Source organism: Heterodontus francisci, chromosome 39, assembly GCF_036365525.1.
Source record: "Heterodontus francisci isolate sHetFra1 chromosome 39, sHetFra1.hap1, whole genome shotgun sequence".
Classification (NCBI taxonomy): Eukaryota; Metazoa; Chordata; class Chondrichthyes; order Heterodontiformes; family Heterodontidae; genus Heterodontus; species Heterodontus francisci.
Genome location: NC_090409.1, coordinates 39,456,723 through 39,480,922, shown reverse-complemented (window position 1 = coordinate 39,480,922; position 24,200 = coordinate 39,456,723). Strand labels below are relative to the sequence as shown.

The following is a 24,200-nucleotide window of genomic DNA, read 5'->3' as shown; positions in this document are numbered from 1 at the left end:
AAATTCAACATTCCCAGCCTCTCACTGTTTAAGAAATACTCTGTATTTCTGTTTTCCCTCCCAAAGTGGATTACCTCACATTTATCCAATCTTTTGCCCACTTGCTTAACCTCTCCAAATCCCCTTGAAGCCTCTTTGCATCCTCCTCACAACTCTCACTTCCACCTAGTTTTTTGTCTTCTGCAAACTTGGAAATATTACATTTAATCCCCACATCCAAATCATTGATCTAGATTGTGAATAGCTGGGCCCAAGCACTGTTCCTTGTAGTATCCAACTTGTAACAACCTGCCAACCTGGAAATGACCCATTTATTCCGACTCTCTGTTTTCTGTCTGTTAACCAGTTCTCAATCCCTGCCAGTATATTCACTCCAATCCCATGTGTTCTCATTTTGTTTACCAACCTCTTGTGTGGGACTTCAACTCCAACAGGTTTATAAAACATGATTTCCCTTTCATAAATCCAGGTTGACTCTGCCCAATCCTACCATTATTTTCGAAGTGTCCAGTTATCACATCCTTTATTGTAGATTCTAGCATTTTCCCTATAACTGATGTCTAGGCTAACAGGTCTGTAGTTCCCTGTTTTCTCTCTCCCTCCTTTCTTAAACAGTTGGGTTACATTTACCACCTTCCAGTCTGCGGGAACCATTCCAGAGTCTACAGAATTTTGAAAGATGACCACTAATGCATCAACTATCTCTACAGCCACCTCTTTCAACATGCTGGGATATAGATCATCAGGTCCAGAGGATTTATCTACTTTCAGTCCCACTAATTTCTCTTGTACTTGTTTATTAATATTGGTATCTTGCAGTTCCTTGTTTACACTAGTCCCTTGATTCTCCATTATTTCTGGGAGCTTTTTAGTATTTTCCTCCATGAAGACTGACACAAAGTATTTGTTTTATTTTCTCTGCCATTTCCTTGTTCCCAATTATAAATTCTCCTAAGTCTGTTTGTAATGGACCCACATTTGTCTTTGCTAATCTTTTCTGTTTTGCAGATCTGGGGAAGCTTTTACAGTCTGTTTTTATGTTTCTCGCTAATATACTCTCCTATTCTATTTCCTTTTCTTAATCTTTTTCTTGGTCCTCCTTTGCAGAATTTTGAAATGTTCCCAATCCTCAGGATTAACATTTTTTTGACAACTTTACACGCCTCTTCCTAAGAACAAAGAACAGTACAGCACAGGAACAGGCCATTCGGCCCTCCAAGCCTGCGCCTATCGTGATGCCTGCCTAAACTAAAACCTTCTGCACTTCCGGGGTCCGTATCCCTCTCTTCCCTTCCTATTCATATATTTGTCAAGATGTCTCTTAAACGTCGCTATCGTATCTGCTTCCATCACCTCCCCCGGCAGCAAGTTCCAGGCACTCACCGCCCTCTGTGTAAAAAAAACATGCCTCGCACATCCCCTCTAAACTTTGCCCCTCGCACGTTAAACCTATGTCCCCTAGTAACTGACTCTTCCACCCTGGGAAAAAGCTTCTGACTATCCACTCTGTCCATGCCGCTCATAACTTTGTAAACCTCTATCATGTCGCCCCTCCACCCCCGTCGTTCCAGTGAAAACAATCCGAGTTTATCCAACCTCTCCTCATAGCTCATGCCCTCCAGACCAGGCAACATCCTGGTAAACCTCCTCTGTACCCTCTCCAAAGCCTCCACGTCCTTCTGGTAGTGTGGCGACCAGAATTGCACGCAATATTCTAAGTGTGGCCTAACTAAAGTTCGGTGCAGCTGCAGCATGACTTGCCAATTTTTATACTCTATGCCCTGACCGATGAAGGCAAGCATGCCGTATGCCTTGACTACCTTATCCACCTACGTTGCCACTTTCAGTGACCTGTGGACCTGTACGCCCAGATCTCTCTGTCTGTCAATACTCCTAAGGGTTCTGCCATTTACTGTATACTTCCCACCTGCATTAGACCTTCCAAAATGCATTACCTCACATTTGTCCGGATTAAACTCCATCTGCCATTTCTCCGCCCAAGTCTCCAACCGATCTATATCCTGCTGTATCCTCTGACAATCCTCATCACTATCCGCAACTCCACCAACCTTTGTGTCGTCCTCAAACTTACTAATCAGACCAGCTACATTTTCCTCCAAATCATTTATATATACTACAAACAGCAAAGGTCCCAGCACTGATCCCTGCGGAACACCACTAGTCACATCTCTCCATTCAGAAAAACACCCTTCCACTGATACCCTCTGTCTTCTGTCACCAAGCCAGTTCTGTGTCCATCTTGCCAGCTCACCTCTGATCCCGTGTGACTTCACCTTTTGTACCAGGCTGCCATGTGGGACCTTGTCAAAGGCTTTGCTGAAGTCCATATGGATATCATCCACTGCCCTTCCTTCATCTAATAATTCCTTTGGTCTAATACAATCCTTGATTTTTTTTCGTTAGCCACGGTTGGAACACTTTCCTTGCTGGTATTTTGTGCATTAAAGAAATGCATTTTTGTTGTAAACTATGTATTAGTTCTCCAGGTGTTAACAATTGCCTGTCTACCATCACACACAATACTAAACACATGATGTTTTCTTCAGAGCGCAATTGCCCACCTGTACTGAACACACCTGTACCAGGTAAATCTGTTTCTAAACTACTGCCTGTGTTTTTAGATTTTACATATGCTCACACTGAATGGGTAATAAGTCCAACAATACGTGCGAGGAGCTCATGGACTGCTCTGTCAGTCCGATCAAGACCATCCAATCAGCTGCCTCTGCCGTGTCCCTCCCTTCCATTAGCCCACCTGGCCAAACTTCCTATAATCCTCCCCCCTGCCCTAACCCTGAACTCTCATCTTTCTCTGGTTTCTCTCCTATTTCCACTCATTCCCTCTCTAAACTCATCTTGTCCATGAGACCCACCTCCTGTTCCCTTGATCCTGTTCCTGCTAAACTACTAATCATCCAACTTTCCCTCCTGGTCCCACGTGAGCCGGTATTTTAAATGGTTCTTTCTCTTCAGATATTCTCTGTTCCTCCTTTTAAATCCACCATCATCACCCCCTCCTCAAAAAAAAAACAACCCCTCACCCATGGAAGCTATTGTTCCATCTCCAAACTCCCTTTCCCTTCCCAACTTGAAGGGAGGCTGCTGCTGGTCAGTGTCCAGTTCTCTCCATTGGAAAGCATGTATCAATCAGACTGTGGGGCAGTGAGTGTGTGCAAGGAACTGTGGGTGGCTTGGTGTGTGTTTGTGTGTGAGATTATTGGTATTTAACCTCCCACATCCCTCCATGATTTGAATTGACCAGGACTGTGTTTGTACTGAGGATGGTTCTGAAACACTAGGTGCTGACGGTCTCTGCTGTTAGTTTTGTTAGTGTGTCCCAGTCTGTTAACCGCTTCATTCTGTCTCTAGGTCCTGGACTCTCTACTGGAGCAGTAGTTGGATTGGTTGTCGGAATTCTTTTTCTTCTTCTTCAGGGATTTATAGTTATCATAATCCAAAAGCGACAAAGATGGTGAGTTCCGGAATGTTCGACAGTTCCCATTATTAATTCTAGTTTTGTTTTATTCTATTTGGTGTTGTGGAAATGTTGTGTACACTGATACACTTTGTGCTGTGTGGGATGTTTCAATGCTGCATTATCCAGTCACTTCCAGCTTGTTGTCATCCTCTAGCTAATGAACTGAAGGTGAAGAGCAGGAATGTGCGGCTCCCTCTATCACACAGTTAATAGACACTCGCCTAATCTCTGCAGCAAACAACTCACCAGCCTACACCTAAAATCCCCTTGTCCCCTCTCCTCTGACTTTTCACCAGCCTCTGATCCTTGCTCTGTTCCCCAGTCACTGACTCCATCCCCTCCCTGGCCACTGTCTGAGGCTGAACCAGACTGTTCACAACCTCTGAATCCTATCAGACCCTGAGCTGAGCTTCTGACTCCATATTCTCCCCATCACTCAAATCCCACCTACCTCCGCTTCTGTGATATACCCTGTGTCCACTCTCATCCCTTGACCTGACCATCAGTGGTTTTGATCACTAACAATAAAATATGTTGCATTTCTCTGCCTCCCTCAACATCCACATCTCCCTGCCCATCTCTTACCCATCTGCCAGTTGTGGGGGGGAAACTATTGCAGATTCTCTAACTCTGTCCTCTGACTCTTTTTCCCCCATCACAATATTTCTGCCTCCGTCAGCCTGTTTGGTCACTGCTGGGTCGGGTTTGATCACATCAGGGAATGTCCTGTCCATCTGTGACTCCTCTCAATAATTCAGGATCAGTGTGGAGAGTACAGACATTCCCAGCCTCCTCCTGTCTGATCTGATCCCCATCATCTTCAGCTCAGTGTTAACCGAGATCCTCGTCAATTCTTCTTAATCTCCAATGTTGAGGTGAGCTGTCATTTTTCTATTGGTCTGGTGCCTCGGTCAGCACAGGTCCTGTGGAGTGTCCAGCTCTTGCCCATTGCCTCCTCTATAAGCCTCCTCTCCTCTACACTCTGTGCTCCATCACCGTGCAGCTCCTGTGACCCATTTTCCAGCTGCCATTGGTGCCCAGGATGTTGAGTGTAATTTAATCGGTCTGTGCTCCTGAACAGCTCCTTTACACACTTGTACAAAGTGTTGGATTCTTTTAATGTAACCTGAACTCTGCTGTTTTTTTTCTCCCAGGAATTGTGTTCAAAAGCATCACAGCATCAATCAAAATGAAGCATCTCATGTCGTCCCTTTGACAGGGGTGACTTGTTTAGGTCACAAGGTCCCATGTTTCACAACAGCACCTGAGCATCAGAATGGAGCAGCTGGAGAACAAAACCTTCTGGGGAACGGGGCTGTCCAGCACTAACTGAGTTTACACTGCACTGAGCCTGGGTCGGGGAGGGGAAAATCAGCCCAGTATTGTGGTTATCCAGTGAATCCTGGTGGAAAGTCTGAGCTCAGGATCGGGATCAACAATCACTTCCCACTCTGCACAAACCCCTCTGACCAGCAGAGTCTTGAGATAATCACCCAGTGACAGTGTTGTCCCTTTACTAGAAAACCTGTCTGATTGATATTACATTATATCTCAGTATTACTGATACACACTGTGTCCAAACCCAGTCTCAGGAACACACAGGACCAACTTCAGCTGTGTAACCCATTGATCACTCCCTGTGTGAGATGGTAACTTCCAAAATATCCTCTTGATCGAGTGGTTTTATGAAAGTGACTTTTAAAAAATTATTTAATAAAATAAAGGAATTTATAATTAAGCTAAATGTTTTTCACTCAAGAAGACAGTGAGGGATGATTGGCAACGGTTTGTCACCTGGTTGGGCTCGGCTTAGAACAGAAGCCATGGCAAAGGGCAGAAATTGACAAGCCCAGTAACAACAGAGAACATCTGGGTGGGCAGAGAACTGCCAAGCTGTTTGGTTGTCAGTCAGTGCATGTGTGTGGTACCTTCTGGAAGGAGACAAAAGTCAAGTGCTACTAAAGTGCCAAAGAAGGACAGAAAAAGGAAAGAATTCCAAGGAAGAACAGAAGACTACAACCCAGTGCTTTTACTCTCAATTCCCTCAAAGACTCTGAAGTTCAGCATGTTAATTTGTCATGTTCCTGCATTTTAACAAGGCCAGCTAAATTGCTTTTCAACACTGCCTGAAGAGAACTAATTCTGGAAGTTTCTGTAACAGTTGCTTAGACATTGGACTGTCTGCTTCTTTGGTGCAGTGAGTCTCATCTGCTATTCTTTTTGGGGTGGACACGTGATCTATTTGTGTTTTTGTCTGTAACAGAGCTCTAATCTAAAAATTCTTTTTCTTTTTCCAGTTAACTGATTTATGTATAGGAATGTGTGAGTGTGAAGGAACTAAGGTAAAGGGGACATTTTAAAATCTAATGTTGGATATTTAAAAATTTGATCTGTGATATTATTTTACTGCATTACTAGTTAAGAATTGTTTTATAATCTGTTAATTTTGTTTAGTAAAGAAACCTGGTTAGTGTGTTTTATTCTGGGGAATTGTTTCAACAAATGGAAAACCTAAAGAATATATTGTGATCTGTGGAGAAGCGGGACTGAATTAACAGTGCACTCCTCCCGCCTCGGTCCAAACAGTGGGAACATCAGGTAGTTTGTGATGCATTTATTAACCTGTTCTCAGTGTGGGTGATACTGGCAGGGCCCCATTTATTGTCCATCTGTACCTGAACCACTGCAGTCCTTGTAGCGATGGTTCTCCCACAGTGGTGAACATGGGAAGAGGCTTCAGAAACTCTCTGTGCAGCAGCATCCACTGGGCAAAACCAGCAGCGACATTATTGCCAGTAACTGTTTATATACCGATTCCATCTTCTAGATATTTTATAGATTGAAACTGCCTGTGGCTTCTCCAGTCTCCACATATTATATTGGGCGGCCAGTTTTTTCGGCTGTGCTGACACAATGGGCTGAATGGGCTCCTTCTGTGGTTTCTGTTACTGAAGTCTCTCACCCTGGAACCATTCTAGTAAATCTCCTCTCCAAAGCCTTGACATCCTCCCTAAAGTGTGATCCCCAGACTCAATACTCCAGCTGAGGCTGAAACTGGTGAATTTAAGAAGGTTTACCAGAAAGTCCTCACTTTTGCACTCGAGCAATATTTATTAATTCAAGGATCTGTGCCTGTTCACCAGCTTTTAATGATTTGTATATCTTGGACTCCGATCTCTCTCTCTCTGCAGTCCAGGTCCTCATTGTCACTGTTTTTATGTGTAATTTATACTGTAAATATTTTATACATGTTTTCTACAATTGAAACTGAGTCCTATAGATTTTGTCTATATCTGTACCTCTATTCTGTATAATTAATGTTACTTATCTCTTTGTAATTTTTGATTTAATCTCTGATTAAAGAGAAGTCAGTGTTAATATTAGTGAATGTACAGTCTTGTTATGTTTAATGACTCTGTCTGTCACTGCCTGAACAGAGATGCTGCTGTGTACAGACAGGAAGTCTCTTGATCCTAACTGGAGTGAATTGAATTGTCTGATGACGGTATCTGTGATTGTGGGATCTCAGGAAGAGGCCGGGATGGATCATCCAGTCGGCACTTCCAGCTGAAGATGGTTGTGATCACTTCAGCCTGGTCTTTTTCACTGGTGCTGGGCTCCCCCATCACGGAGGATGGAGATGTTCATGGAGCCTCCTCCTCCTGTTGTTTAATTGTTCCCTACTGATCAAGACTGGATGTGGCAGGACTGTCGAGCTTTGATAGTGTGAGCATTTCTGGTACTCTCTATAAAAGAAAGAGTTTACATTTATATAGCGTCTTTCACCACCTCAGGACATCCCAAAGTGTTTCACAGTCAGGGAAGTACTTTTTCAAATGTAGTTACTGTTGTAATGTAGGAAATGCAGCAGCTACCTTGTGCACAGCAAGATCCCATGAACAGCAATGTGATAATGATTCAGATCATCAGTTTTATTTAAAGTGATGTTGGTTCAGGGCTATTGACCTGAATGGGGCATGGAGGGGGAGAGAACTCAATTAAACAATAGTTACAACTCAGAATGAGGCTGTTCAGCCCATCTAATCTGTGTTGGCTCTCCTATTTATCCTGTCAAATCCTTTAATTACCTTAAACACAGCGATTAGATCACCTTTTAATTTTTGATAGAAAAGGGAATACAAGCCTCGTCTGTGCAACCTGTCCTTGTAATTTAACCCTTTTCACTCCAGTATCATTCTGCTGAATCTGCACTGCACCCTCTCGGGCAATATATCCATCCTGAAGGGCGGTGCCCAGACTGAACACAGTGACTCCAGATGGGGCCTAACCAGATCAAACCCCTCTGACCCAGCATTAGATCAATCAGGAGGTTGACAGAGTAACTCATTATCAGGGATCCAGACTTGTTCCTCAACACCTGATCTTCAGGAACCACTTCCCCCAAATCCCTTTTTTGTACAAATTTTAAATATATTGTCCAATAAACATTACACACCAAAACGAACTCGTTTATGGCCAAGACCTTCGTTCCAGACCGTTCTGCGGTCTCCAGGCCCTCTCTGGTGTTACACTGGATGTAGACAGGCTATTTGACTGTGGGAGGCATCACAGCCCAGCTCCTTCCCCGAGACAGGCGCCAAGATTTCAACAGGAGAGACAGAGATCAGGAACAGGAAATGTAGGAAGTGTATAAAACATTATCTATGACAGCAGTCAGATCCATAATGATTGAATTGAAGAGATAGATATGAAGAGAGGCTGTGGGATATTTCAGTTTAATGTCAGACACTCGCCACTGTAAAGATTAGAAATAAGAATCAGCTGTGAGGCAATGTGGACTCAGCTGATATTGTGTGAGATTGCTGAGCTTTTCTATTTCTGATGCAGAGACTGTGTGAACTCTATCTGCAATCCATGCAGACACACAGGAGCAGTAGTGTGAAGCTTCCACACACACACACACACACTTGGCAGTGTGAGCCTGACACACTGGCGCCAGGAGAAGCCCTTGCCGCCAAGGGGCGGGGCCAGGGGCGGGGCGAGCGCTGAGTGACAGGCCCGGCCCGGCCGCTGATTGGGAGGCTGGCTGTGACCCCGCCCCCCGGCGCGAGCAGAAGCCGTTGGAGGGAAAAGGGGTTGAAGTGAATGGAATGAGAGAATGGTGAGAGCAGAGGAGGAGGCCATTCGGCCCGTCCTGTCTGTGCTGGCTCGCTGTCAGAGCAACTCAGCTAGTCCCACTGCCCCCCCCGCCTTTTCCCCCCCTAGCCCCTGCACAACTTTACTTTTCACATCATTATCCAATTCCCTTTTGAAAGCCACCATTGAATGTGCCTCCACCACACTCTCAGGCAGCGCATTCCACATCCCAAACACTCGCTGCCCAAAAAGGTTTCACCCCCCCGCCCCCCTCCATGTCGCTACACAGTTAGTTAATGAGTTATAACTGCTTACCCGGTCAGCAGGGCCTGACTCAGGTCTTTGGAATTGGTGCCAGTGTTAATACAGGAGGTTTTTACTTACACACCAAGTGAGCAGCATGGAGGCCAGCACGATGGCGTACTGCTGCGACAGAGTACTTCACTCGGACAATTTGGTGAGTGAGGGAATTCGGCGCAGGGAGGGAAGAGGTGCTGTTCTGGTCTTTCACAAGACAAGGAGTGATCCGAGAGAGGGAGTGGGAGACAGTGAGACCAGAGAGCTGAAGTCCAGAGGTATTAATTAGATAAACAGGTAAATGATTTGTTAGGGAAGGAAAATCTGCCGTCCTTACCTGGTCTGGTCTACAAGTAACTCCAGACCCACAGCAATGTGGTTAACTCTTAACTGCCCTCTGAAAAGGCCGAGCAAGTCACTCAGCTTTATCAAATAATTGGGGATTATAATAGAGGTGAAAAAGCCACAGCCATGAGGACATTCAATGTGTCTCGGATACTGAAACAAGGACAACAGCAACTAAATGGAGTGATCAATGTGTCCTGGGTACTGAAGTAAACTCACTCACAACAATGAGGAAGATCTAGTTTATCCTGAAGTATGGATTCCATTAAAAGTCGTGTGTCTTGAGGCCACAGGGACAGTCAAACATGTTCCAAATCAGAGCAACAGGAGGAGAGAGCCCCAACCAACAGTTCAATGTATCTCAGAAAGGGAAATTCCAGTTTTTCAGTTTTTTCTATCACTTCAAGATTGTTCCTACATTAAAGAAAGACCTGCATTTATATAGCATCTTTCTTGACAATTTACACAGAACAAGATCCCACAAATATCAATGAGATAAATAATAAAACCAAAAAGTGCTGGAAACACTCAGCAGTCCTGGCAGCATCTGCGGAGAACTCTTTTACATCCATTTGAGTGGGCAGATGGAGCCCTCAGGTTAATGACTCATCCAAATGACAGCACCTCTGACAGTGTGGCACTCCCTTCGCACTGTGCCTCCAATCGTGTAGTACTCCCTCAGCACTGCCCTTCCAACAACACAGCACTCCCTTGATACTGCCCCTGTGCCCCCGCTCCCCAACAGTATTCCAGATGACCTGGTCAGTATCACATTGATGTTTGTGGGATCTTGCTGTCCACAAATTTGGCTGCCACGTTTTCGACATTACAACAGTGACTGCTTCAAAAATAGGCAGTACTTCATCGGCTATGAAGCACTTTGGGAACGCCTGAGATGCTGGAAGGTGCTATTTAAATGCAAGGCTTGTTTTCAAAGTTGCTTCAAGGTGTCTCTGGAATGCCGCCCTCTTGGTGGTGCTGTTGCTCAGTTTCTATTGGCCGGTTGAACTGGACAGTGGGGCCATCTACTGGCTGAACCCCTTTAATACAGGAACCGGACTCTGAGTTGATCTGACCGAATCCCTTTAATACAGGAACCAGACTCTGGGTTGATCTGACCGAATCCCTTTAATACAGGAACCAGACTCTGAGTTGATCTGACCGAACCCCTTTAATACAGGAACCAGACTCTGGGTTAATCTGACCGAATCCCTTTAATACAGGAACCAGACTCTGGGTTGATCTGACCGAATCCCTTTAATACAGGAACCAGACTCTGAGTTGATCTGACCGAATCCCTTTAATACAGGAACCAGACTCTGGGTTCATCTGACCGAATCCCTTTAATACAGGAACCGGACTCTGGGTCGATCCGGTTGAACCCCATTAATACAGGAACCAGACTCTGGGTTGATCTGACTGAACCCCTTTAATACAGGAACCAGACTCTGGGTTGATCTGACTGAACCCCTTTAATACAGGAACCAGACTCTGGGTTGATCTGACTGAACCCCTTTAATACAAGAGGTGGTTTGAAAAATTTCAGGTAGGTTTTATTCTTTTTCTTTCTCGTGGTTTGATACAAACTGATTGAAGTGGCCGAGCAGGTAAGAGGGCGGTTAAAAGTCGCCCAGGTTAATGTGGGACTTGAGTCACATATTTTTTTTTTCCAAAATATACTTTATTCATAAAAATCTGTAAAAATTACATTGCCAAACAGTTTCCAAACAGCACCAAAAAATACAAACATTGCAAGGGAGATCAGTTTCCTTCAATAATGTCATGAGTTTCTTCCCAACCCTTCCTTTTCACAATTGTCATGTCAATTACAGTTTTACATTTACAGCAATTGAGAATATTAACGATACAGTTCGAGGGGTTTCCCATGGATCCAGCCCCTCAGTCCAGCTTGTTGGGGAAACCTTACACTGTGGTCTTTCCCCATTGAGCCTTTGCTGCGGCTGCCCCAAGCTTTAGTGCGTCCCTCAGCACGTAGTCCTGGACCTTGGAATGTGCCAGTCTGCAACATTCGGTGGTGGACAACTCTTTGCGCTGGAAGACCAGCAAGTTTCGGGCAGACCAAAGGGCGTCTTTCACCGAATTGATAGTCCTCCAGCAGCAGTTGATGTTTGTCTCGGTGTGCGTCCCTGGGAACAGCCCGTAGAGCACAGACTCCTGTGTTACAGAGCTGCTTGGGATGAACCTTGACATAAACCACTGCATCTCTTTCCACACCTGCTTTGCAAAGGCACATTCCAGGAGGAGGTGGGTCACATATAGACCAGACCGGGTAAGGACGGCAGGTTTCCTTCCCTAGAGGGACATTAGTGAACCAGTTGGGTTTTACAACAATCCAACAGCTTCATAGTCACTTTTATTGCATGTATTTCTTCAGGGAAAATCATGTTTAACTAACTTGCTGGGCTTTTTTGAGCAGATAACAGAGAGGGTTGATGAGATCAATGCAATACCTGCTGTTCCTCGAGCTTGCGTTGATGTTCACTGAACACTGCAGCAATCCCAGGACAGAGATGTGAGCATGAGAGCAGGGGGGAGTGTTGAAATGGCAAGCAACCGGAAGCTCAGGGTCCTGCTTGCGGACTGAGCGGAGATGTTCCGCAAAGTGGTCACCCAGTCTGCGCTTGGTCTCCCCAATGTAGAGGAGACCACACTGTGAGCAGCGAATACAGTATACTACATTGAAAGAAGTACAAGTAAATCGCTGCTTCACTCCTTTCAGCATCTCATCTACCGATTAGGCACACTACAGCCTGCCGGACTGAACATTGAGTTCAATAATTTCAGAGCATGACAGCCCCCCACTTTACTTTCATTTTTAGTCATTTTTAGTTATTTTTTCTTCCTTTTTATTTGCATTCCTTTTTACATTTTTTACAATCTTTTTTTGCATTTATTTCATTTCATCTTAGTTTGTTCAGTTTGCTTACCCACTGTTTTTTTCAGGTTGTTTTTCTTCAGGTTTGCACTTGCTGATGTTCAATATTCATTATATTCACACCTAATCTGTACTAATGCTTTGTCTTTCAACACACCATTAACATATTGTTTGCCTTTGCTCCGTGACTTTTTGGTCAGCTATGTGGCCTGGTCCAATCTGCACCTTCTCCTTTGTTATCTCTTGCCCCACCCCCACCTCACTTGTTTATAATCTGTGACTTTTCTAATATTTGTCAGTTCCGAAGAAGGGTCACTGACCCGAAACGTTAACTCTGCTTCTCTTTCCACAGATGCTGCCAGACCTGCTGAGTGAATCCAGCATTTCTTGTTTTTGTTTCAGATTTCCAGCATCCGCAGTATTTTGCTTTTATATCAGAGAGGAGCTGGACTGATCCATTCCCCACACTGAGGGGGGAGTGTGTAATAATGGTGCAGCCTCTGTTAGGAAAAGCCGTGTTAAAAGCTGCTTTTCCCGGGAAGGGATTTGAGTGAAACAACAATCCGAGTGTCGGCTCCCGGGAAACTGTTCACTTCAGACCCATGGGGGAGGGGGAAGGGACCGCGACTGATCCTCCTCTGAATGGACCCAGACACAAAGACTTGGACTGATCCGCCCTCTGAATGATGAAATAGAAAAGGCAAGCGAGTGTTTATGTTACTGTCTCCTGGAGGACATAGATTTAAGGTGAGAGGGAGGAGGTTTAAATGAGTTCAAAGGGGTACATTTTTCACACAAAGAATAGTGGGTATCTGGAATGAGCTGCCAGAGGAGGTGGTGGAGGCAGGAACAGTAGCAACATTTAAGAGGCATCTGGACAAGTACTTGAATGAACAAGACATGGAGGGATATGGAATTAATGCAGGCAGGTGGGATTAGTATAGATAGGCATTATGGTCGGCATGGACGCGGTGGGCCGAAGGGCCTGTTTCTATGCTGTAGGACTCTATGACTCTAAGTGAGCCTGGAGGCAACGGAAGACGAGCTCAATGTCATACCGAGGGTGAAATTCATTGAGGTGGAGGCGGAAGGGGATAAAACAGAGTCCTTTGCTGAGTAAAGAACGTTCCCTGTCAGAGAGAGGAAGGTCTGAGGGTTTAGTGAATACACAGCAAGGGGTCAGATCAGAGGGAAGTGAAGGGGAAGAAGGATCTGGAGAGGCAATAGTCCCCATCAGCTCCTGGAGCTGGTGTTCCTGAACACACGGGGCGGGGCTAGCACTGAGTGACAGGCCGATACTGCCGCTGATTGGGCGGCTGGCTTTGAACCCGCCGCTGGCGTCAGAGGCGGGGCTAGCATGGAGTGACAGGCCGTCCCTGCCGCTGATTGGGCGGCTGGCTTTGAACCCGCCACTGGCGTCAGAGGCTGGGGCTAGCACGGAGTGACAGGCCGACCCTGCCGCTGATTGGGCAATCTGCTCTGACCCCGGCCCTGACTGCCAATAGAAGCCGTTCCCGCCAAGAAATGGTTTCTTTAAAAAGCGGCTCCAGGGTTCAACGCCATATTCTCACTACATTCACCGTCTGTAAAGATGCAGCAGCTCAGTCAGTTTCAATATTCACTGTCTGACCCAGCGGCTGCTGTTTCTGACCCTGAGCAGCAGATTCCCAGTCTCCTGTCTCCGTGAGGGGATGATCCAGGATCAGGGCAATGGATAGAAAAACACAGCAGGTATTGTCAGTGTCTCACACCCGGGGGGTCAGTAATGGGGAGAGGGACCATGGACTGTGTCAGGGCTGCTCCCGGTCTCAATGTGTCTCAGAGCCGGGAGGGAGGGGGGTCAGTAATGGGGAGAGGGACCATGGACTGTGTCAGGGATGCTCCCGGTCTCAGTGTCTCAGAGCCGGGAGGGAGGGAGGGTCAGTAATGGGGAGAGGGACCATGGACTGTGTCCTGTCCCGGTTCAGAAATGGACATGAGCAGCAAGAAACTGTGGTAAAGGGGGGTAACTGTGTTTTCTTGTTGCAGGGACCCAACTTACAGAAACTCCTCCTCCTGCTGCTGCTGCTAAATGCTGTTGCTGCTGTTTCAGGTAAACGCTGTGACTGCTCTCTCATTTCAGCAGAGCTCGGGGCTGCTGGTGACATGGATTATATCAGGATTGATCTTCCTGGATGGTGCTAACCTTGTGAATTTATACAGACTGCAGTTAGCTGTCTCCTGGAAAGAACATTTGTCTGGGTGTCTGGGACTGAAATCAGTAATGTGTATATTACTGGGGAATAGTGTTCATTTTGTCAGGAATTTATCTTGCTTTAAGGTGCTGTGTTCACTGTGAGTGGGCCCATTGAGGGAGTGGACACAGTCGGTTCACATTACACATAATGATCATGAGACCTGAAATGAAGGCAGTTAATGTCTTCAGATTAACCCCTGTGATGTGAACAGTGGAATCTGGACACTGAGCAACACTCGGTGACACTGGGATGGGTGTCTGGGATCCAGTGGTACTGGGATGGGGTCCTGAGCACTGGGATCAGGAGTCTGGGACAGTCCTGGATCAAATAGAACTGGGAATTGCCTCTGAGCATGGGGAGTAGGGTCATCAGGACTGGGGATTGTGTTTTGGGTCCTGGGAGGGGGCAGAGTCTGGCCGTATTGGGGTGAGGAGCAAGGTCTGACAGGTTAGTGGTGGAGGGAGGTGAGGATCCACATTACCTCGGCCCCTTTCAGACCATCAGGTGCTGCCTCACCCCCTACACAGTATACTCGTCCATCATTGTCCCCCCAACCTGTCCAAAGCCCTTTCCACATCCTCTGGTACCCCCTCCCCCACCCGTTCCTGTCTTTACATTTCAGGGTCAGTTTTCTGCTCCTGAGCTCCACCTCACATTGTGCCCCCCCCCAGTCTGTCATTGTTCTCCCAAAGGGGGGAGGTGGGCAGGGTGACCAATATCCTGATGTGTTTTCCCAGCATGTGTACAATGGGAAACACACGATTCAAAGTGCTGTCCAGCTGCTCTGGATACAAATATCCAGCACAAGCTGGTTTTAGTTGAAGGCCCTTAATGCCTGACCTTTAACCTTCCCACAGAAATGAAAGCAGTGAGTTACTGATCAGTGCTTCTTGTAAATCAAGCATCGCAGTGTAACCATGTGGAGCTTGGGATGGAATGTACCAGCAGGGAGGTTATATCTGTGGATAAATACTTTCAATCTTTTCCAGGTTACATGCCTGTCTCAGTTTCTGGATTCCTTGGGGAGCAGGTTGTGCTGCCCTGTATCCAGAAAGAGAATGTCCCGGTCTCTGATTTACAGGTAATTTGGTGGATATTCAATCGTGGAATTTTACACAGATTTATCGATGGGAACGATGATTTGACACTACAAGACCCACAGTTCAGAAACAGAACAAACCTGTTCAAAGATCAACTGGAACAAGGCAACTGGTCACTCATGATCTCTGACCTCAGGCAGTCAGACCAGAATGAGTATCGGTGTGAGATTCAACAGAGGGAGACTCCAGTCTTTCATCAAGATGTTCATCTCTTTGTAACAGGTGAGAGGTTTCTGTTTCAGGTATTCTGCATTTACTCTCTGATTTTATGGGTACGGTAATGCAGTGGTGATGTTACTAGACTAGTAATCCAGAGGCCTGGACTAATAATCCAGAGAATGTGAGTTCAAATCCCACCATGGCACTTTCAGAATTTAAATTCAGTTTAAAATAAATCTGGAAATATAAAGTTGGTCCCAATAAAAGTGACCATGAAGCTGTTGGATTGTTGTAAAACCCAACTGGTTCACTGATGTCCCTCTCGGGAAGGAAATCTGCCATCCTTACCCGGTCTGGTCGATATGTGACACCAGTCACACATTAACCTGGTTGCCTTTTAACTGCCCTCTGACCTGCTCGGCCACTTCAATCAGTTTGTATCAAACCACTAGAAAGAAAAACAAGAATAAAACTGAACGGACCACTGGCTGTGACCCAGACATCGAATTCGGACACAGCAAAGGCAAACCCACGGTGCTATCAAGCTGCTCTCACTCTCCAGAAATGTGCTACATCTGTCTCCAGATGTTGGGGTGCAGAAAGTGGGGCCCATAGCACCATTTTTCACTCTGCCGACCCTGTTCCTGATCCTTCCTGATCAGTTTTCCCGAGTCTCGTTTCTCCCGGGATGTGTTTCCCCACAGCCCTATAGTCTTTGAACATTTCTACAGTTTGTTTCACACACAGTACTAAACACATGATGTTTTCTTTAGAGCGAGCTCGTACACCTGTACCGAACACACCTGTACCGAACACACCTGTACCAGGTAAATCTGTTTCTAAACTACTGCATGTGCTTTTAGCTCTTGTGGTGTACAGTCAGGTGGGAGTGACCCCAGGAGTCCTCAGTATTAAGTCAATGAGGAGTAATATTGATACACGTATAAACCGTGTTCCACCCAATCCCATGGTTCTCCAAACCGGCAAATTATTTTAAAATTCCCGCTCCATTTCAGCGAGCTGTTGGGTTTAATTGAAGGGAGGCTGTGTGGAAGTGAGCAGAAAGGCATGGCACTATGCTTCATGGGAAATATAGCCAAGTTAGGAATAGTCGCTCTGCTGAGCTTTGATTTTAAGTGGCAGAAACCACAATGAAATAGTTAAAAGTAAAGGCAGAGCGTGTGAGACTGTAAAGACTAGCCGACACTGGTAATTGCAAGGACATCTGTTCTTTATGGTCTGATTGTGTGACTCCCTGTGGTTTGGAACAAATGGACTCTGTGAATCAAATGATGTCCATCCCTGTGTGAGTGATAAGGAGTGCTAGGCCCCTCTTATCTTCGTGAGCTGCCACTACTTGATGTAGCTGCAGACTGCACGAAACACTCAGGAATGTAAACCTAATAGAGATAGCAGGATGCTCCGCAATTACTTGTCACAAGGTAGAGACAGACTCATGATCCATGTAGGGAGTGAGACTAGAATGATTATTGATGATTCCTATGCTCTTGCTAATTAGCTTGCTTGTCCGCTTTCTTTTATCTTGCTGGTACAAAACAATATTTTATTAGTAACAAGTATGTATGGAGAATAGAGTGTATTGTAACCTCAGTAACAGATGTACTGCATGTCACCACGTGGGTGAAGTCGAATTGTATCGCACTGATTGGTTAAACAAGGGGGTGCAGCATGAATCTTAATGTATAAACAGTAGTACCTGTATCAAAAAAACTTCACTTACTCTAGTGGACCAGACAGACTCTGGGTGGAGTCAGTGTCGTTGCATTAGAGTAAGTCAGCCGGCTAAATGCGCAAATAAAGTAATTGATTTTCCCGACACATCCGACTCGGTATATTTACTGAACCAGACTGAAGGCAAAAAGAACTCAGATTTACAGCTGCTGCTGGTCAGTGTCCAGTTATCTCCATTGGAAAGCATGTATCGATCACATTGTGGGGGGATGTGTGTGTGTGAGATTATTGATATCTGACCTCCCACATTCCTCCAGGACTAGAATTGACCAGGGATGTGTTTGCACTGGGGATGGTTCTGAAACACTAGGTGCTGACTGTCTCTGCTGTTAGTTTTGTTAGTGTTGTTAGTGTGTCCCAGTCTGTTAACAGCTTCATTCTGTCTCTAGGTCCTGGACCCTCTACTGGAGCAGTAGTTGGATTGGTCATCGCAATTCTTGTTCTTGTTTGCATAATTCTTGTTCTTGTTTGCATAATTCTGGGTTTTATTCTCGTAATCGGAAAGCAACAAAGATGGTGAGTTCTGGAATGTTCTGCAGTTCCCATTGTTAATTCTAGTTTTGTTTTATTATATTTGGTGTTGTGGAAATGTTGTGTGCACTGATACACTTTGTGCTGTGTGGGATGTTTCAATGCTGCATTATCCAGTCACTTCCAGCTTGTTGTCATCCTCTAGCTGCTGAACTGAAGGTGAAGAGCAGGAATGTGCGGCTCCCTCAATCACACAGTTAATAGACACTCGCCTAATCTCTGCAGCAAACAACTCACCAGCCTACACCTAAAATAACCTTGTCCCCTCTCCTCTGACTTTTCACCAGCCTCTGATCCTTGCTCTGTTCCCCAGCCACTGACTCCATCCCCCTCCCTGGCCACTGTCTGAGGCTGAACCAGACTGTTCACAACCTTGAAGTCCTATCAGACCCTGAGCTGAGCTTCCGACACTGTATCGTTTCCATCACTGAGATCTCCTACCTCTACTCCTGTGATATTCCCCTGTGTGATTTCAGTCCCTGTCTCTCCCCATCTGCTGCTGAAACTCCCGCCTCAGCCCATCTCCTGAAACCCTCATCCGTGCCTTTGTTATTTTTGGACTCGACTATTCCAATGTTCCCCCGGCCAATTCCACCTTGCACCCTCCGTAAACTTGAGCTCATCTAAAATTCTGCTGCCCCGTATCCTAACTCACACCAAGTCCCATTTACCCATCACTCCTGTTCTCATTGACCTACATTCATCCTCCTGTTCAAATCCCTCCATTGCCTCACCCCTCCCTATCTCTAATCTCCTCCCTGATCTCTGTGCTGCTCCAATTCTGGCCTCTTGCACCCCCCTGTTTTCCATCACTCCACCATTGGCGGCTGTGCCTTTAGCTGCCTGAGCCCTAAGTTCTAGAATTCTATCCCCAAACCTCTCTGTCCCTCTCTGTCTCTCCTCCTTTCAGACACACCTGAAAACCTACATCTATATCCGAGCTTTTGATCACCAGCCCAAATATCTTGGTGCACACATTCTGTTTGATAATTGCTCCTGTGAAGCACCTTGGGATGATCAAGGTGCAACATAAATGCATGTTGTTGATTAAGCGCAAATAGAGATTGCATTTTTCAAATCACCCCCTGTGACCCGGCCATCAGTGGTTTTAATCACTAACAAGGGTATGTTGCATTTCTCTGTCTCCCTCAACATCCACATCTCCCTGCCCACCTCTTACCCACCTGCCAGTGGGGAGGGGGAATTATTGCAGACTCTCTAACTCTGTCCTCTGACTCTCCCCCATCACAATATTTCTGTTTCCGTCAGCCTGTTTGGTCACTGCTGGGTCGGGTTTGATCACATCAGGGAATACCTGTCCATCTGTGACTCCTCTCAATAATTCAGGATCAGTCTGCAGAGTACAGACATTCCCAGCCTCCTCCTGTCTGATCTGATCCCCATCATATTCAGCTCAGTGTTAACCGAGATCCTCATCAATTCTTCTTAATCTCCAATGTTGAGGTGAGCTGTCATTTTTCTATTGGTCTGGTGCCTCGGTCAGCACAGGTCCTGTGGAGTGTCCAGCTCTTGCCCATTGCCTCCTCTATAAGCCTCCTCTCCTCTACACTCTGTGCTCCATCACCGTGCAGCTCCTGTGACCCATTTTCCAGCTGCCATTGGTGCCCAGGATGTTGAGTGTAATTTAATCGGTCTGTGTTCCTGAACAGCTCCTTTACACACTTGTACAAAGTGTTGGATTCTTTTAATGTAACCTGAACTCTGCTGTTTTTTCTCTCCCAGGAATTGTGTTCAAAATCATCACAGCATCAATCAAAATGAAGCATCTAATGTCGTCCCTTTGACAGGGGTGACTTGTTCAGGTCACAAGGTCCCATGTTTCACAACAGCACCTGAGCATCAGAATGGAGCAGCTGGAGAACAAAACCTTCTGGGGAACGGGGCTGTCCAGCACTAACAGAGTTTACACTGCACTGAGCCTGGGTCAGGGAGGGGAAAATCAGCCCAGTATTGTGGTTATCCAGTGAATCCTGGTGGAAAGTCTGAGCTCAGGATTGGGATCAACAATCACTTCCCACTCTGTACAAACCCCTCTGACCAGCAGAGTCTTGAGATAATCACCCAATGAAAGTGTTGTCCCTTTACTAGAAAACCTGTCTGATTGATATTACATTATATCTCAGTATTACTGATACACACTGGAGTGTCCAGAGTGTCCAGCTCTTGCCCATTGCCTCCTCTATAAGCCTCCTCTCCTCTACACTCTGTGCTCCATCACCGTGCAGCTCCTGTGACCCATTTTCCAGCTGCCATTGGTGCCCAGGATGTTGAGTGTAATTTAATCGGTCTGATACACACTGTGTCCAAACCCAGTCTCAGGAACACACAGGACCAACTTCAGCTGTGTAACCCATTGATCACTCCCTGTGTGAGATGGTAACTTCCAAAATATCCTCTTGATCGAGTGGTTTTATGAAAGTGACTTTTAAAAATTATTTAATAAAACAAAGGAATTTCTAATTATGCTAAATGTTTTTCAATCAAGAAGACAGTGAGGGCCGATTAGCTACAGTTTGTCACCTGGTTGGGTTCGGCTTAGAACAGAAGCCATGGCAAAGGGCAGAAATTGACAAGCCCAGTAGCAACAGAGAACATCTGGGTGGGCAGAGAACTGCCAAGCTGTTTGGTTGTCAGTCAGTGCATGTGTGTGATACCTTCTGGAAGGAGACAAAAGTCAAGTGCTACTGAAGTGCCAAAGAAGGACAGAAAAAGGAAAGAATTCCAAGGAAGAACAGAAGACTACAACCCAGTGCTTTTACTCTCAATTCCCTCAAAGACTCTGAAGTTCAGCATGTTAATTTGTCATGTTCCTGCATTTTAACGAGGCCTGCTAACTTGCTTTTCAACACTGCCTGAAGAGAACTAATTCTGGAAGTTTCTTTAACAGTTGCTAGGACGTTGGACTGTCTGCTTGTTTGGTGCAGTGAGTCTCATCTGCTATTCTTTTAGGTCTATTTGTGTTTTTGTCTGTAACAGAGCTCTAATCTAAATTATTTTTCTTTTTCCAGTTAACTGATTTATGTATAGGAATGTATGAGTGTGAAGGAACTAAGGTAAAGGGGACATTTTAAAATTTAATGTTGGATATTTAAAAATTTGATCTGTGATATTATTTTACTGCATTACTAGTTAAGAATTGTTTTATAATCTGTTAATTTTGTTTAGTAAAGAAACCTGGTTAGTGTGTTTTATTCTGGGGAATTGTTTCAACAAATGGGAAACTTTTAAAGAATATGTTGTGACCTGTGGAGAAGCGGGACTGAATTAACAGTGCACTCCTCCCGCCTCGGTCCTAACAGTGGGAACATCAGGTAGTTTCTGATGAATTTATTAACCTGTTCTCAGTGTGGGTGATACTGGCAGGGCCCCATTTATTGTCCATCTCTACTTGAACCACTGCAGTCCTTGTAGCGATGGTTCTCCCACAGTGGTGAACACGGGAAGAGGCTTCAGAAACTCTCTGTGCAGCAGCATCCACTGGGCAAAACCAGCAGCTACATTATTGCCAGTAACTGTTTATATACAGATTCCATCTTCTAGATATTTTACAGATTGAAACTGCCTGTGGCTTCTCCAGTCTCTCCACATAACTGAAGTCCCTCAGCCCTGGAACCATTCTAGTAAATGGTTCTGCAAAGCCTTGTCATCCTTCCTAAAGTGTTATCCCCAGAATTGGACACAGTCCTGCTGCTGAGGCCTAAACTAGTGAATTTATGATGGGTTACCATAACATGCTTCTGCACTCAATAGCATTATTTATTCACCCAAGGATCTGTGCCTATCCACCAACTTTTAATGATTTGTGCAGCTTGAATTCAGATCTCTCTGCAGTCCAGCTCCTCATCACTCAGTGTTTATCTATGCAATTTATATGGTAAATATTTGTTTTCTACAATTGAAACTACCTGAGTCCTATAGATTTTGTCTACATATGTATCTCTATTCTATATAATGTTACTTATTGCTATGTAGTTTTTGATCCAAGCTCTGATTAAGGAGAAGTCAGTGTTAATATTAGTGAATGTACAGTCTTGTTATGTTTAATGACTCTGTCCGTCACTGCCTGAACAGAGATGCTGCTGTGTACAGGCAGGAAGTCTCTTGATCCTATTTGTCACCCACTGTTCAAGACTGGATGTGGCAGGACTGTAGAGCTTTGATAGTGTGAGCATTTCTGAAACTCTGGCTGGGATTTTACATCAGGCAGATGGGAGCCCCCCCCCCCACCCCTCCGCCTCGTCTGGGGCTCCGACACGTATTTTGTGGGTCCACTGGCCTCAATTGGTGTGAGGGAGGAAGTCCGGCCCAATGGAGACACCAGTCACTCACTGGGACGGCAGCTCTTAGTCCCAGCAGCATCACTGGGAGTGGTGGCCACTGCTGGGACTGCAGCCCAGCGTGCAGAGAAGATGTCCAGAAGGCAGGTTAGTTTTGGTTGCCTCACCAGGGGTAATTGGTCGGGCCCCAGCGAGGCAAGGGTTGTCGAGGGGGGGAGAAGGGGACAAGGGTGGCGTGTTGAGACTTGGGGTTGGTTGGGGTAGCGGGGGTGCCTGATTATGAGTGTCCCCCCACCCCACTTGGGACGTTGAAGAGTCGCCTGATTTTGTCAGGCGGCTTCTCTGGGGTCTCGGATGCCCGCCTGCCATGTGTAAAGTGGTGGCCATTTAAGGCCCTTGATTGGCCTGGGGCAGGCAGGCTGTACTTCGCCCCCCACCGCTCTACATAAAGTGGCAGGATGGTGTCAGGAAGGCCTCCTGGAGCCTCCCGTTCCATTTTACGCCACCCGTCGCCACCGTCCCATTCAAGGGAAACCAAGCCTCATCTCTGCAACTTGTTCTCTTAATTTAACCCTTTACACCCCATTATCATTCTGGTGAATCTGCACTCCACCCCCTCCAAGGCCAATATATCCTTCCTGAGGGACGGTGCCCAGAACTGAACACAGTGACTCCAGATGGACCAGAACCAGATTGAACCACTCTGACCCAGCATTAAATCAATGAGGAGTTTGACAGAGTAACTCATTATTCCAACCTTTACAAATACACACAACACCCTGTGAATATTACTAAATATAGGGACTTGATTTCTTTTATACACAGAATAAACTATTAACTATTCATCAATTCACACTGAGAAATATTAACACTCAATAAATAGAGTTTTATAAAAACCCTCCCATTCACAAATTAGGAAGCAGTAACACTGTGTTGGTCCGCTGTGATTTTTCTCTAATATCTGTAAAGACCTGGAGAGACATGAACCGGGTGAGGGTCTGGGGAAGGGGCTTCCACTCCCCCACTGGGGAGCTCGTGTCCCTGGGCTACTGGGGTGGAAACCCCAGTCACTGTTTGAGGGGGAATGGGTAATGACAGCAGCAGAGCAGACCATGGGATCACTGCACTAACACACCACGGCCTTTGGTATGAACCAGCACAGCAAGCTGATTGACAAGACCCTTCAGAGGTGGAGACCCTTCCCCAGCCCAATAGAAAGATACAGGAACACGGGAATACTGTTCACACATCAAGGTAGATCAGCAGTTAAAAAATATCCCAGGGATAGACTTGTTCCTCAAACTCTCATCCTCAGGAAACAATTCTCCAAAATTCCTTTTTTGTACATTATTTTTATGTATTAAATTATCCAATAAACATTACAGAACGAAACAAATTCTTTTATGCCTAAGGCCTTCAGTCCAGCCCATTCTGCAGTCGCAAGGCGCCCTCTGGTGTCTCACTCAGTGGATGTAGGTGGGCTATTTGACTGGCCGGCATCACAGCCAGGCTTCTTACCCGAGAGACAGGTGGCCAAATTTCAAAAGGAGTGAAAGATCAGGAACAGGAAATGTAGGAAGTGTACAAAACATCATATATGACAGCAGCCAGATCCATAATGATTGAAGAGATAGATATGAAGAGAGGCTGTGGGATATTTCAGTTTGGAACAAAGAACAAAGAAAATTACAGCACAGGAACAGGCCCTTCGGCCCTCCAAGCCTGCGCCGATCCAGATCCTCTATGTAAACCTGTCGCCTATTTTCTAAGGGTCTGTATCTCTTTGCTTCCTGCCCATTCATGTATCTGTCTAGATACATCTTAAAAGACGCTATCGTGCCCGCGTCTACCACCTCTGCTGGCAACGCGTTCCAGGCACCAACCACCCTCTGCGTAAAGAACTTTCCACGCATATCCCCTCTAAATGTCAGACGCTCGCCACTGTAAAGATTAGAAATAAGAATCAGCTGTGAGGCAATGTGGACTCAG

At 45.8% G+C, this 24,200-nt stretch overlaps 2 protein-coding genes across 4 annotated transcripts in view; both read left to right on the top strand.

Moving 5' to 3' along the window:
• LOC137352763 (myelin-oligodendrocyte glycoprotein-like) overlaps positions 1-6,882 on the top strand; it is a 38,207-nt gene extending 31,325 nt beyond the window's left edge. For both annotated transcript variants that reach the window (XM_068018560.1, XM_068018559.1), the window contains exons 4-6: positions 2,568-2,606; positions 3,391-3,493; positions 4,654-6,882. In XM_068018560.1, the coding sequence (XP_067874661.1) occupies positions 2,568-2,606; positions 3,391-3,493; positions 4,654-4,828 (317 nt within the window). In that variant the 3' untranslated portion in view covers positions 4,829-6,882. The remainder of the gene's footprint in view (positions 1-2,567; positions 2,607-3,390; positions 3,494-4,653) is intronic.
• A 6,832-nt stretch (positions 6,883-13,714) lies between these two features.
• Positions 13,715-21,951, top strand: LOC137352760 (V-set domain-containing T-cell activation inhibitor 1-like). 2 transcript variants are annotated; one of them, XM_068018556.1, is made up of 6 exons: positions 13,724-13,865; positions 14,163-14,226; positions 15,361-15,693; positions 16,404-16,457; positions 17,772-17,898; positions 19,657-21,951. In XM_068018556.1, exons 1-6 carry the CDS (start codon positions 13,845-13,847, stop codon positions 19,829-19,831), a joined length of 774 nt encoding a protein of 257 aa, XP_067874657.1. In that variant the 5' UTR covers positions 13,724-13,844; the 3' UTR covers positions 19,832-21,951. The 2 variants fall into 2 exon arrangements, with proteins under 2 accessions (XP_067874658.1, XP_067874657.1); XM_068018557.1 differs by lacking the exon at positions 17,772-17,898 and having other exon boundaries at positions 13,715-13,865; positions 19,657-19,744.
• The last annotated feature ends 2,249 nt before the right edge of the window (positions 21,952-24,200 follow it).